Source organism: Mauremys mutica, chromosome 22 (assembly GCF_020497125.1).
Source record: "Mauremys mutica isolate MM-2020 ecotype Southern chromosome 22, ASM2049712v1, whole genome shotgun sequence".
Taxonomy (NCBI): domain Eukaryota; kingdom Metazoa; phylum Chordata; order Testudines; family Geoemydidae; genus Mauremys; species Mauremys mutica.
The window spans coordinates 12,315,270-12,330,838 of NC_059093.1; the positions used below are offsets into that span (position 1 = coordinate 12,315,270).

The 15,569-nt window shown below is 50.3% G+C and overlaps 1 protein-coding gene across 2 annotated transcripts in view; it reads right to left on the reverse strand.

The window, feature by feature from the left end:
* The window catches only part of LOC123354650 (neurotrimin), a 654,629-nt gene that overhangs the window by 441,788 nt on the left and 197,272 nt on the right, over nt 1-15,569 (reverse strand). The window contains exon 1 of one of the 2 annotated variants that reach the window (XM_044996771.1): nt 436-484. The exons of the other annotated variant lie outside the window; for it this stretch is intronic. Within the exon in view, the coding sequence (XP_044852706.1) occupies nt 436-469 (34 nt within the window). The 5' untranslated portion in view covers nt 470-484. Of the gene's footprint in view, nt 1-435; nt 485-15,569 lie in introns of those variants that run through there. 2 annotated transcript variants of the gene reach the window in all.

A 15,569-nucleotide genomic window follows, 5' to 3' on the forward strand; every position in this document is an offset into this window, starting at 1 on the left:
CACACGCCAAACACACACAGCCCGTATCAACCCACGAAAGGCCCCATCCTTCAGTCCAGCCACCCCAAATGCCCTGAGCCCCACCCACCACAACAGAACCCAGACACTGAAAAACTAAAGGCCAATTCCTAATGCCCATCCCTTGCGCCATGCACCCCCTTAGCCCAGAACCACACTTTCCAGTGAGCACCCTGCCCAGATGTTCATTCCTATCCCCAGGCATTCCCCAGCTTCCCAAGTCCTCCACCGAAGCGACACAACAGCTGGCTGCAAAGGCCCCCGAGGGGCGCTCTTCCTCAAGAGTGAACACAGAGCCAGTGTCATCAGCAATAATCATTCCCAGGCCGTTTTCACCACAGCACGCAGCTCCGTACACATCCCCTTTCTTCAAAGCTTCTGAGGCAATAAAGAAGTCTCCGTTTGGTAGCCACCTACCTGAGCAGTCGTCTTCTGATCCAGCTCTCCCCATTCCACTGTCCTCCGTGCCTGCTTTACTCTTTTACTGCAACTCTTTGTTTTCCCCCCACACTTTAAAAAAAATTCCAACTTTGCCTTAGGGACGAGCAGAGTAAAATGTCACTTACCTAAAAAAAAAAGAGAAAGAGAGAAGAGAAAGCCAAAGCATTACACACACGTTCTTTGAAATCAGGTCAGCTTAAAGCTTTGAAAATGACTATTTTCCTCCTCCTTTCTATATTTTAATGAAACTTGCTGCTTTTCAAAACCTGTGTCCCGGGGTTCAGATTTCCCTTCATTAGCACTCTTTTGTTTCACGCTGTGTCCCGTTCCACCCCCCCCCTGCGGCCCCCTGTTGCCCCCAGAGAGGTCAAGGGAGAGGCAGAGAAAAGCACATCAGAGCGCCTGAGTGGAAAAACATCAGGAGCCTGAAATAAAAAATATGAATGCATGCAAAAGAGTCTTTGGTGTGGTGAAATTGCAGAAGTTAAGAGACGGAAAAGAATTTTGCTACTCTAAGTACTTTTATGGCCTCAAACATTGCAATCCCCGAGCATCCCACGACCAGTAACTGATTTCATGCTTATGACCATTCTATCAGGTGGGGAAGTATTACGCCCATTGTACTGACAGGGAACTCAAGCACAGAGGAGATTAAGTGGTTTGCCCAAGATCACTCTGAGAGCCTGTTACACAGCCAGGAGTTAAACCAGGGCTCTTGCATCACAAATCCAGTTTTTCTTCCCACGAAGCCATCCTTCCTACTGTGGCTACCTACCATAGGACTGAGCCTTACAGGGCTTCCTCTGGTTCGTTTTCAGATGACTCAAGTGATGAGGCTTCCATTATATCTTTCAGGAAACTATTCAACAGCCGAATGGATCTCACGGTTCGGAAATGTTTCCTGCTATCCCTCCCTCTTCATAGCGGGCTCATTATCAGTATCTGAGTGTCCCACTACAAAATGGCTGCCCAGGCGGGACTAGAACCCGCTATGGGTCTCAGGTGCCCAGGACTAGCTGATCTAACAGGCAGAGTATGTAATATGCTGTCACAGTCCTATCACCCTAGGTTGGCTGAAAGTAGAAGCTACAAGAGTCTGATGCCTTCTCACAACACTGTGCCTCTGGTCCAGAAAGCCTCAGGCTCCGTTCCCACTCATGGTATGGTGGTACCTGTTTGTACACGGCCAGCATTAGTAGTTGAAATCAAGCATCTATAAGCAGCAGAAAACAACACTCAACTGAGATCAGCCCAACTCTGTGTGCCTGTGACCAGCGTTGGATTTCCACCCGAGCCCCGATGAGGGAAAACACAGCTAGAGTGGCACTGCTCAGCATTTAAGATGCGTCCTCACCAGTCTTCCTTCTCTCCCTTCTGCTTTGTCTTACACCAGCCCACCGCACAAGCAGCCTCACAAGATGGAGGACTAAGCCTTGAGCCCTCTCGCTGCCCCCTTCTCATACAGGTTGTTTGCACACAGGCCCCTTCCTCTCTTGTGTCTCGCAAGGATCCCATGTAGATGCTTGCAGAGAGGTTGCCTGTTTGATATGCAGCCCCAGTTCAGAGCCTGCAAACCAAGCCTGTTTCAATGAATTACTGGCTGATCTTTATAGGGCCATCATAAAGCCAAGAGTGGTGACAGCCCAAACTGCTCATAATCAGTTTCAACTCAGGAGATTCTCTCACCCTCACCTTTTGCAGCAGAAGCAAATGCAACAGAATTAACTCCTTGCCTTCTGCTGCTTTGCGCGGATTTGGCATTGCAGGAGCGGGATTAGGGAGAGGAGAGAAACAAGTATCAGACACTCAAGGAGCTGGACCGAGTTAACTTGGCAGCTACGCTTTCCTTTGGGAAAGTTTAACCTCTGTTCAGAGGAATCATGGCCATATTGACTCTCATTCACCCCCAAACACTCACACACATGCAATCACAGAGGAAACAATACAGTGGAGGCGTGATAATCAAATGCTGGAGCAAGTACCGCACATGGAGCCAGCCTCTTAGAAATGTACTCAGGGCCCAATCTGCCCTAATTCAATCCAGTTGAAACCGCTAGGGACTGGGTGGGTCAGACAGGGAATCAGATCCCACACACGGAGTGGGACAGGAGCTAATGCTGGACAATGCTATGCCCCTAGGTGATTCAGTGGGATTCATACCTGGAACCTCTGGATCTTAAAGCATGAGTCTCTACTGCCTGAGCTAAAAGACGTGATACTCCATTAGCCCAGAGGGTAGCAGGCTCCACAATCTCTGTGTGGTCCAGCCAACGTCAGATGGAGACGGAGCGTCGCACTGAGCAGCTTACAACTGAAAACTCTACATACTCCACAACATATCTTCATGCCAGACAGCCTTGCCTATTGGTTGGAGCGGAGAACTGGGAACCAGGGGACTCTGCCCCAATGACAGACAGGCGGCTGAGCTAGATGGAACACCACTCTTCTTGTCATTGCTTTATTATTATTCTTTATATTAATGTGGTTCCTTGGAACCCCGGCCCTGGCCCAGGACTCTGCAGCGCCAAGCACTGTACCAACAGAGAACAGATTGTGAATTTTGGCTCGAAATCCCCCAAAAGTCAGAACGAAATGTAGGGTGCGAAAGGGTCCGACGCAACGTGAAACACATTCCCGCAACCCCTTGCTGAGTGACACTACCACCCTCTGCCCAAGCCCCAGCTTTATCCAGGAAGAACGTTTCCCTCAAGCTGATGCTATTGCCCACTTCCCAAGCCAACACCGGACCTGACAGGCCAGCGATCTGATCCTCTGACAAGGCTGCGGTTTTGATGCCTAACGTTATTCTAGTTCCACCAGAAATTGCTTTCTTTTTTAATATTATTTTCCAAGGTTTCCATTTCAAACCATTATTCCTTTGAGAAAAGCTTTTACTTTTGCCCTCATTGCTTCACACTGAGTTTTCCTGTGTATTATTATTATTTTTTTTTTTGGTAGCAAGAATATTTATTGATTTTCACACTGGGCAAAGAAACACACTATACTCCTGAGAGGATCTCCATTTCCAGGAGCCAGGAGGTTCCTGTCAGCCCTCCACACAACAGAATGGTGAATGAAAAAGCAGAAAATCAAGGAGAGGTCTGCACTGCTCTTCCCATCATGCAACGGGGTAGAGGCCCAACTGTACCAGAAAACAAGAGACCAGGAGCATACCGTTTCATTCATTCATAGAATATCAGGGTTGGAAGTCATCTAGTCCAAGCCCCTGCTCAAAGGGGGACCAATCCCCAAGCAGATTTTTACCCCAGTTCCATAAATGCCCCCCTCAAGCAGGGCCGGCACAACCCATTAGGCGACCTAGGCGATCGCCTAGGGCACTAACATTTGGGGGGCGGCGACCGCGGCAGCCGGATCTTCGGCCGCTGCGGTCGTTGGCGGTATTTCGGGGGCGGGACCTTCCGCCGCCTCTGTCGGGCACGGTATTTCAGGGGCGGGACCTTCCACGACCTAGGGAGACAAGAAAGCTGGCGGTGCTCCTGCCCTCAAGGATTGAACTCTCAACCATGGGTTTAGCAGGCCAATGCTCAAACCACTGAGTCATCCCTCCCTCCCTCATTACTCAAAATGAGGCACCAAACTGTTGATGCAAACAGATCCTGACCTGTAGTATGTTCATAAGCAGCTTACTGTGGGCAGATGGTATTAAAAAGATGTTCTGATTGGATGTGCAGGTCACATTCATTCACTTTTGTTCTCCAATCAGATTGTGATAATTCTTGGAATTGGATTTCCACTGATAATACTCACAATTAAGAATCTGAAGTTCACTCTCTGCAGCTATTTTCCACCATCTGCTTAAAATTCACCATTCCTGCCAGCAAATTCATTGGCTACAATACCTGTGGAAAGTGAACCCACAAGAGGGGCAGACATGGGTGGAATATCATTTGCAGCAGTCTCTCAACTGTAATTCTCTAATATCTTGGAAAAAAATAAAACAGGTAGCCCAGTTGTAAGCCACAATTCTGCTACCCGCTCTGCTAGAGGAGAATCTCACTGACTTCAGCAGAACTCCCCAATCCGGAACAAGCGTGTGGGTGAGACTAGGTCTACACTACAGCAGCACAACCCTGGTGCTGGAGCTGTGCGGCAGTGTGCACACTTTCTCCATGGACAGAAGGGGCATCCTGTTTTATGTTTTACATCACCAGAACAATTCTTCCATTGACCTAGCTGTGTTTACAGTAGGGGTTAGGTCGACCTAATGATGTTGCACAGGGTGCAAAATTTTTCACAGCCTCAAGCAGTGTAGCTAGGTCAATTTGAGTTTTAGGTGTAGACCAGGCTTTAGCATAGATCCCATTGCAGGTCGTGAGCTGGGTACTGTAGTACCATGCAGATGGGGGAATCACTTGATCTTATAGGGAACATAAGAGCTCCCCCCAGCTCTGAAATGACAAAGACATTACAGTACCCAACAATTAACTGTTCTTGCAGATTACTTTGGAGATATAGGGGATGTTATTGGATAAATGCAAGATTAAGGGTCTGTTAATATCATTATGTATATTAAAGCAGCTCACAGAGGCCTCAGAATGAGCTTGGGGTTTACAATCCAAAGGGACTAGACAGACAAAGGATTGGAGGGAAACAGAGGTAGAGGGAGGGGGAAGCAACTTGCCCAAGGTCACAGAGCAGAGCTATGAACACAGAACTCACAGACTCAGAAACTTTAAGGTCAAAAGGGACCATCGTGATCACCTAGTCTGACCTGCACATCACAGGCCACAGAACCTCACACACTCCAGAAACAGACCCCTAACCGCTGGCTGAGTTACTAATGTCCTCAAGTCATGGTTTAAAGACTTCAAGTTACAGAGAATCCATCATTTACAGGAGTTTAAATCTGCAAGTGACCCCGGGCACCACGCTGCAGAGGAAGGCAAAAAACCCTCAGGGTTTCTGCCAATCTGACCTGGGGGAAAATTCCTTCATGAACCAAAATATGGCAATCACTTAGACCCTGAGCATCTGGGCAAGACCCACCAGCCAATAGCGTAGCTAGGGGGGGTGCTTTGTCGATTTCCTAGCGCCTTTGTACTCGCCCGGGGGAGCGATTAAAAAAAAAAGGCATCACCCGCTGCGCCCCCTGTTCCCTCCACCCGGCTATGCCACTGCCACCAGCCAGACACCCGGGAAAGAATTATCTGTAGTAACTCAGAGCCTCCCCATCTAGTGTCCTGTCTCCAGCCTCTGGGGATTTTTGGTACCGGCAGTTGCTGATGGGCCACATGCCATCATAAGCAGTCCCATCACCCCATCCCCTCCATAAACGTATGGAGCTCAATCTCGAAGTCCGTTTGTTTTTTTGCCCCCACTGCTTTCCTTGGGAGGCTGTTCCAGAATTTCACTCCTCTGATGCTTAGAAACCTTCTTCTGATTTCCAGCCTGAACTTGTTGACGGCCAGTTTATAGCCATTTGTTCTTGTGTCCACATTGGCGCTTAATTGAAATAACTCCTCTCTATCTTGTATATATCCCTCTGGTGTATTTCTAGAGGGCAATCATATCTCCCCTCAGCTTTTTTTTGGTTAGGGTAAACAAACCAAGCTATGTGAGTCTCCTCTCACAAGGTAGGTTCTCCATTTCTACGATCATCCTAGTAGCCCTTCTCTGCACCTGTTCCAGTTTGAATTCATCTTTCTTAAACATGGAAGAGAAGAAATGCACACAGTATCCCCGATGCAGTCTCACCAGCGCCTTGTATAATGGTACTAACACTTCCCTGTCTCTACTGGAAATACCTCCCCTGATACATCCTAGGAGTGCATTAGCCTTTTTCATGGCCATATCACATTGACGACTCATAGTTATCCTGTGATTAACCAATACGCTCAGGTCTTTCTCCTCCTCTGTTGCTTCCAACTGACAAGTCTCCAGCTGAGTCCCTGTCCAGCATCGTATCCACTAAACGATGCTGCCTCTTCAGCGTTTTCACCATTCTGCCTCCTCCCTCAATTGATACAACATAGGAAAGACACCCATTTTGTCCCTCACTCACTGATCTCCTCTGGTAATACCTGGGAAATGAGTTAATCACCCATGGTCTGGAGTTACACAGCTGGTCATGGCAGAGGACTTACACAGTTATTACAGGTGTCTTTGCATCCTCCATAAAACAGGATGCCAAGGGCATGGCTTGCCAGCTATTTCTGATGAAGCAAAGAAAGCATGAGAAAGGAACCGCCAGTGTGTTTGCTTATGTCTTTCAGTTTAGACTGTAGGTAAATTCTTTGGGACAGGAGCACTAGGCTTTGCTGGGGCTTAACAGATAAATATCGACTGTAGAGTATTTTTCTCTTTACATCTCATTATGCCCTATCTTATGGATGGAGATATGATTTGCGCAAGGATAACTTGCACAAGAGCTGGGAAAAGACCCCAAGGTGTCCTAATGGCTAATGCCCAGTCTAGCCATGAGTCCATGCTGCAAACATCTTCATGGACCTGCTTCCCTGACCCCCAAAAAAGAAAAATAAATGAATTCACGTCTCTTGGCAGCATGGAGTGGAAGCCCCTGTTGCCCTGTGGGAAGGTTTCCTACCAGGCCCGCTGCAGTTTGCTCGAAGCGGTGCATGCTGGAATGCTTGCCCCAGCTTCACAGCATGCTAGCAATCATAAAATTCAGATCACTAAAGAAAGAGAAACTGCAGTAGCTATGGGAGCTGACAGGCTCCCTCCTCCTGGGTTTCACCTCCTTCCTAAACCTTTCTTGATGGGGGAAGCACACAGCGTCAGATTAACTGGTGTATGCCGGAGACATGGCCACGGATTCATGGTGAAGAAAAAGAAATTGCTTTCCGAGATGTGTCGTCTTGCTGCTACTGTCAAACACGGGGTCCTTACTTGGTCAAGCTGAGCTCAGCCAAAGCAAGGACGCAATCTGGATGTCAGAGCATCATCTGTCAGCTGCTGCAATCTCACTGTCTCAACACCCCCACCTCTACATCTCTCCTGAACTTCCCTGCCTCCAAATATCACACACAGCGATTCCTGTCTCTGAACACTGATCCTGCATACTAGCCTCTCCGTGTGCACTTTTGCAGGAAGAAAGAAAGAAAGAAAGAAAGAACGAAAGAATGAACGAACCACGGAAAGGGAAGAGGAGACAGATTTGCAGCACTTGTACTGTTCCCCATGGGGATCCTACAGAAGCCCTGTTCTTGGCCAGAATCCCCCTGAAATACTTTAGCCTACCGAACAGCAGCCACCTCTGAAGATTCCCAGGCTCATCTGCCCTGCAAGGGGAATTCCACTGAATGATACTGAGTTCCTTTAACAAAAAGGCTCCTGTGAGGATAGGTGGAACGCTAAAGCCCCAGGGCTGGAGGGAAGTTGAGGCAAGCATCCCATCTCCAGGAGCAGCTGGCTCTGGACATTTCAGAAGGAAGTGCAAGGGAAGGGCCCTAGGCTCACCCCGCCATGGGGTGCCATGTCTCCAGCCCTGCACCCTAGCCTCACACCCTTGGAGTAGGTTGATTTTCTTTTCACAGAGGCAGGGGCAGCAGCAGGATTATCACAGGGGTTCCAGGAGCACAGTCTCTGCCCTGAACCCAGCATCCACCTTCCTGAACCCTCCTCTGCCCAAGGAGGAAGGATGGTTAAGTGGTTAAGGCTCGGACTTAGGGTTCACTACCTCACTCTGGCATGTGTTTCACAAGGGACTTAGGCAAGTCCCGTCGTCCTTCAGGCCCAGATTTTTGAGTTAGGCATCTAAATACCTTTAAATTATTGGGAGCAAAGTGCCTAAATCCCTTTAAAAAGTTGCCCCCCTGAGCCTCAGTTCTCCATCTGTACAATGGGGGTAACAGCATTGCCCTCGTTCCCAGGGGTGTTCTGAGGATGGCTCTGTGTGGCGCTCAGCTACTGCGGTGATAGGGCCCACGTAAGTACTACGACGGACAGACAAGAAAGGAGGGCTGTATGTCTCAGGCCTCCAACAGGCGGAAAGGGATTGAGACTCAGCTCTGACCCGTGCCCGTGTGACGAGCTATAAGTCCATAGTCCCCCTCTACACATGCTTTTAATAACCAATTAATATTTATTCAGCACAAAGCCCTATTAGATCTAAATTGCCGGCTCGGCTAGGAGGGCTGTTCTATGTTAAATGAACACTGACTCATAGGCAGCATTGATCTAGAGTTAATTAGGTGTTAGCCACACGCGGGGTTCCTATCGATCACGGCAAACCCAGTGTAACGGCCCATACGTGAGGCATGAAGTCAAAGCACTCCAGCAACGTGGCTGACTAAGCACACATGCTAGCTTGGAGGAGGTGAATTGCAGTGATGTGCATTACTCCCACTCGCCGACATACAGACCGTAACCTTTCTCCTGGGGAAGCCATCCCTGGCCCAGCCTCCTGTCAAGAGAGTGCCTGCTCCTCACCCAACCTGCTCTCGAAAGAGGAGGCCAGGGCCAGATCCTCAGCTGGTATCTACTCGTGTGTTGCCACTGAAGTCCAAAGGAGCTATGGGAATTGACGCCCGCCACTCCTCTGCCCACACCCTTCTACAAAGGCGCCTCTGCCGTCTCCAAACTGAACACACAAGCCAGGTCACAGAGTCATTCATGGGACTCACCTACCCTGCCACCAAATCTCCGGCTTGGGGAGCCCCAGGACTCAGAGCCTCCCAAAAACAAGAATGCCTGGCTGAGCCCAGAGATGAGCCAGGCTTGTCTCAGCTGAAAGTCCCCCACGGTGCTTGTGAACAATAACGTTCAGCGGTACCGGTCCCCAGCTATCCGCTGTGAGGGATAAACCTACTATCGCATATGGGACGAGAAACGGAATTCCGGTGTTGTGGCTCCAGGAAAGGGTACCCAGGCAGCACAGATATGCTGCGTCCACATCCACCCGCATGGAGCCAACGCTGAAGTCTCTGGGTCTGAGCCTCCATTGCCCGGTGTTTTGTGCTATCATTTTCACCAGGGCCAAGTGAGCGTAAGGCACCGCCATTCAATGGTGCTAGCTCACCCATAATCCTAACTGCCCTTCCGGCCCAGTAGCCCAGCCATCAATGCCTATACACAGTGCAGGGTGAGAGGCACTTTGCATTTAGCTGGAGCATCATATCTTAGAAGGAAGCTAATATTGCATGAGAGGGGAGTACAAAAGGTCAGGGGCCAGATAGGGCAGTTGATCCTTCTGGATGCCCATACATCAAGCTCAGATTGCAGTCAGATCTCGTTACTGGGGTAGGTTGGCCCAGGCGCTGATCCTATTCTTCAGCTTTCAGGCTACAGATCCTTAGCATCGCTCATCCAGGATCAAGGGTTGTGCTTGCAGTCTAAAGCTCTGAGGCCTGCCTTCCTGCTGCTGGAATCCAACCCAGCGAAGAGGATTCGCTCATCAGCTCCACGTAATCTACAGTTGCTTCCTTTTGCCCTAACCCTGGCCTAGAGGCACTGCCCCCTCCTGAGGTGAGAACGGAAGCCAGGTTCTCATGTTCATTCAGGCCCAGACTTCCCGCACCTCCCCATTAATGAGCTGCCAGTCCTGCCCTGCAAAGGAGGGGAAATACCGTCCCCCCGACACTCATCCACCTGGGGGTTTGCCCCATTCTGGGCCGCCATCTCGTGGGATGGAAAGGAAAGAAAGTCTGCCAGGTGAACCCTGGCCTTCCCTTTGGTCTCTCCCCCATACCTCCACACATGCCCTGGTCCCCAGGGCCGCCCAGAGGATGCAGGGGGCCTGGGGTCTTCAGTGGTGGGGGGCCCCCGCTTCGGCAGTAATTCAGCGGTGGGGAGTCCTTCCGCTCCAGGACTCGCCGCCGAAGTGTCCCGAAGACCCGCGGCGGGGGCCCCCGCTGCCAAATTACTGCCGAAGACCCAGCACTTCGGCGGCGGATCCCGCTTCGGCGGTAATTCAGCGGTGGGGGGGGGGTCCTTCCGCCCCAGGGCAGAAGGACCCCCTGCTGCCGAAGACCTGGAGTGGAAGAAGCTCCGGGGGCCCGGGCCCTGCAAGAGTTTTACGGGGCTCCTGGAGCGAGTGAAGGATCCCGATCCAGGTGCCCCGAAAAACTCTCATGGGGGCCCCTGTGGGGCCCGGGGCCTGGGTCAAATTGCCCCACTTGCCCCCCACTCTGGGTGGCCCTGCTGGTCCCCCATGGCATCAAAGGGCAGCAAGAAACCTTGGCTAGCAGCACGGTCTAGTGAAAAGGGCACGGGCGTGAAAGACCTGGGTTCTACTCCCAGCTCTTCCACCGACCTGCTGGGACGCCCTTGGGCAAGTCACTTCACTTTTCCGCACCTTTGTTTTCCTTCGACCCCTTTGTCTTGCCTGTTTGGATTGTATTCTCGCCAGGGCAGGGGCTGCCTCTCACTATGTGCGTGTACAGCACCTAGCACCAGGGAGGGGTCTGATCTCACTACTGGAATGTGAACAACAGTAAATGCCAAAAGCAGCTCCCGTTCTGCTCTCTCTCTCTCTCTCTCTCTCTCTCTCTCTCTCTCTCTCTCTCTCTCTCTCTCTCAGAGTCCCGTTTGGACAGAGGTGCCCTTTCCCCAGCAAAGAGAGAAAGATGCAATTTGTCTTTGGAAAGACTAACCACCAAATCCCTTCCCTCTTGGATCAATTTCCAAATAAAAACTGGAACGTAAAACACAAACCCAAGAGACAGGTGCAGGCTGGCTCCTCAACCCCTCCCCACCCTTCTCCCATGGTAAAGCCAGCAGACACTCCAAGCCGGGGCAGGCTCACTGTACATATACAGCACACACAGCCTCTTATCTGCATTGCTTCCACTGAAGGAGGTGATTAACTCCCTGACCTGTGGAGCTTTAAAGCGACCTCCGAGAATAGATAGAATCTTGTTATCTTGTAATGAGTTTTATGGCTTATTTCAGTACATTTCAGCCATGTTTCTCCAGTGATTAGGGCAATTATCAGCCAGTGCATTTCAGGATTATGAATTATGGAGCTCTCAAGATGCTAAAGAAAATAGCCTCAGAAAGGCTAGAGATATTTAAAAGCTCTCCGTACCCCCTCTCCACTCCCATAGTTCTTTAACCTGGAAGTCAGCCCCCTCTCTGAGAGCTTGGGAAAAGATACAATCAACGGAGCTAAGTGTCAAAGGTTACAGTGCGTTCCAGTGGTTACAATAAGTAATACATAATATTTAACACCCCAAGTGCTTTACCAAGGGAAGGCAGTGGAGTTTTCCCAGTTTAACAAGTAGGGAAACCGAGGCACAACGCCTCAGAAGATATCCCCAACTGAGCCAGGAACAGGAGGGCTTTGTCCTCGCTCCCAGCCTATGGACCACTCCGCTAGCCCACACGACCTTCCTGGGAACGAAGAGACCAGGGTTCTGTTTCTGCCAGCTGACCCATTGTGTGTGGGCAAGTTAGTCATCGCTTTGTGCCTCAGTTTCCCCATCAGTAACACCTGCCTTGCCGGGGTATCATGAAGCTTAATTCTTGCTTATAAAGCACCAACAGAGCCTCAGATGACTGGCAAGTACTAGAGAGACAAGGTGGGAAAGGTACTCACAGGGTACGTCTACAATGCAATAAAAGACCCATGGCATGGCTGCGGCTGGCCCAGGCTTATGTGACATGGGCTCTGGGGCTAAAAGCTGCAGCGTAGATGTCTGGGTTCAGGCTCAGGCTGGAACCTGGGCTCTGAACCCTCACATAAGGGGTGGGTCTCAAAGCCCAGGCTCCAGCCAAGCCTGAATCTCTCCACTGCCATTTTTAGCCCTGCAGTGACCCAGACGCTGAGACTTGGGGCCGTGGGTTTTTTAGTGCAGTGTACATGTACCTGGAATGTCACAGGTAATTACAGGAGTTTTGTAAATTGTATGGAGGGCCAGTTAGCGGAGGGGGTTGTGGCCCTGCCCCCACCTCCTATCTACCCCCCTGGGACTCCTGTCCCATCCCTCCCCCCCCTTTTCCCTGACAGCCCCTCTGGGACCCCTGCCCCATCCACACACACCCGCTCCCTGTCCCCTGACTGCCCCTGGACCCCAGACGCCCCATCCAACCTCTCCTCTCATTCCTGACTGTCCCCCCAGGACCCCTGCCCCATCCAACCCCCTGTTTCCCACCCCAACCACCCCGACCCCATCCACATGTGTTCTGTAGCCATGTGTTCCGAGCTGGAATCCGCGTGCTTCAGAACCTCGACACCAGAGCTGCAGCTGTGTTACTGCTGCTGGTGCCCCGGGCTTTAAATAAGCCCTGCCTGAAGTGCAGGCATTTAGGATTGGGGAGCTAGCCCCCCCGGGAGGGCAGGATTCCATCAGCCCTGGCTGGGGTTGAGCTAGGATTCGGAATCTCCCCACCCCTGCAGCAGAAGTCCTCAGTCCCAGCAAATTCCTCCTGACAGGAGCCTGTTTGATGTGCTTATCTGCTAGAGCCAAGGGCCCGCTGAGCTTGCTTCAGGCAACAAGGTGACAGCCATCCCTCTTCATCCCTCCCCTATGCTCTCTGGGCTGACTTTGAAGCTGGGGCTGCTGGATGGGAGTTTAGTGAGTAATCTCTCAAACCAGGCCATCTTTACCTGTGAAAGCAGCAGGGACTCCTAACCCCTCTGGCAAGAAACAGATTCTCCATCTGGGCAACAGTGCCGCTGCTCAGCCGCTCTGGGTGCCATCCAGCACCTCTTGGGGTCTCTCAGCCAGTGCTGGTCAGTGCTATTTATGTCCCTCTCTCCAAGATCTCCCATCAAATCCAGTGTTTATTTATAGGCCTAATGCCACTGAGCAGCTTAGTTCTAACCACATGTCTGGGATTACTCAGAAAGTGAATGGACAGTTACTACGGAATCCTGTTCAGCTCCTGGGATCAACCCATCCCAGCATTATGCAACCTACCCTAGCCCAGAGCAGATCACTGTTGGAGGAGCCGGGATGAAGTCTCCATTCACAGACTTGGTCAGGCTGGGCTGGATAAACATGGCTCCATCCACACCATGCTGGCAAACACATGGTGCAAGCTGGTTTTAAATACAGATTAAAGCAAGTTCAAGGCCAAGTCCGCATGGCTGCTTGGACCCCTCATGAATTGACTTAAGCCCTTATATGATATAATGCCTAGCCCTTCTCATCTATAGATCTCAGAACACTTTACAAAGGAGGTCAGTATAATTAGCCCCATTTTACAGAAGGGAAAACTGAGGCACACATAATGGCAGAGCTGGGACTAGACCCCAGGTCTCCTGAGTCCCAGTCCAGTGCTCTATCCACTAGGCAACACTGTCACCATGTTTAAAATCAGCTTAAGGGACACAGGCCACAAAACAGGGCAGATGGGACATAAGTGCTCCTACTGTCAATGCTACTGCAAGCTGCTGTGTTGCAGGGCACAGTGGCATAATGGCAGTACCAGACACAGGTAAATCATAGCTCAGTCTGGCAGAGTAGATGGAACCAAACCATCTCCCAGAAGTTCTTCTATCCTGAATCACGCTGCAGCTGTGAACTTTGCAGACACAGAGCACGGGTATGGGCGCTTTGTTCAGTCCTATTTACACTGCAAGACAGAAATGGCTTAGCCAGGTTGGGAAGTACTGTTTTATCACCCGGTTCTGCAACACAGGTTAATGATACCTGGCCATCCTGGGGCCGGGACCTCTGCTACTCAGCACAACATAGGTAGTGTGAACACAGCTGGTGCTATAAAGTGACTTGACCAACACAGGCAGGGATTTTGTTCCAAGTATCATTCCAATATAATACCTATTGGCCTAGTGTGTGATCACACACACCCTGTAGTGCCCAAGCCAGTAAGATAAGAGTCTACTACTTCACCATCCTAATCATAGAAATATAGGGCTGGAAGGGACTTCAAGGGGTCATCTAGGCTATCCCCCTTGCTCCCCCACATGGAGGCAGGACCAAGCAAACCTAGACTATCCCTGACAGGTGTCTGTCCAACCAGTCCTTAAAACCCTCCAGGGACAGGGATTCCACAACCTCCCTAGGGAGTCTAGTTCAGAGCCTAACCACTCAGATGGCACAGACACAGTGCTCCATCTGGTCTAAGCCAAAGCCCATATTCTAGCAACCCCTGGCTCTTGGGTGTCTGTGAGCCAGACACATATTCTACATCTTGATCTATGCCACACGGCTCTCCAGATCGGCTCTCGGTTAGACGGAATGAGGGGACACAATGGGAAGAGCTGCTTTCTACATCTTATGGCAACTAAACGGCGTAGGGGCCTCTAATGGAGAGTCCTCCAACATTCTCCAGCAGCCACAGCAGGGAAGAGAGAGATGCCAGTGTTGGGCTCCCCAGTCTAGACCCACACATAGGCATCCAAAGCTCAAGTGCCCATATTATCATCTCAATTATACAGGGAAACTGAGGCACTGAGTGAAGTGACTTGTCTAAGGTCACACAGGGATTCTTGTGGTAGAGCCAAGGGTTGAACACATATCCCCTGAGTTTCACCCACTAGCTTATGCTTCTTGACTAGCTTATAGTCACAGAGGGATTCAGGGTTCACAACAGAATTTGAACTCAGGGGTTCCTGGATTCCAGCCCTGTGCTCAGATCACCCCACCCATAAGGCAGTCACATATACACACACAGACTCTTTGTACTTTCTGGGTCCTCGAGGCTGAAATGGATGTAACGAAGTCCAAGAAAGGGGATTCTGCTGACAGAACCATTCCTTAATTTGCCCTAAAACCAAGCTGTTTAATTATCTTGATTCATTCTTTGTTTGTTTTCTTCCCCTGCAAACGAGCATTGGAAATCGAGTGCCGCTCCCAGAAATAAAACATTTCTTTAATGTAAGCAGAGATAGGAGCCAGGTCCCATTCATCTCTCATCCGCTCTCTATATTGTGTGTCTATTCTTCTCCTAAGTGTAAGTGTAAAATATTAATTTTGTGTAGAAATAAAATGAAGCCCCTGGAAATGAGTTCAAGGAAATAAAGCCATCACTTGAGTTAATTAAGAAGCAATTATACTCAAACTCTGAAATAAGGGTTTCAAATAGTAGGACACACTGATATGCTCATATGAAATCAACTGAAGGAGGAGGGTCTGGGGAACTCTGGAACCAGGGCCTCTGAACAGAATGGAATAGATTATGAAGCTTCCCATTCACATCCCAAGGAACATCAAACCAGTGGAGCT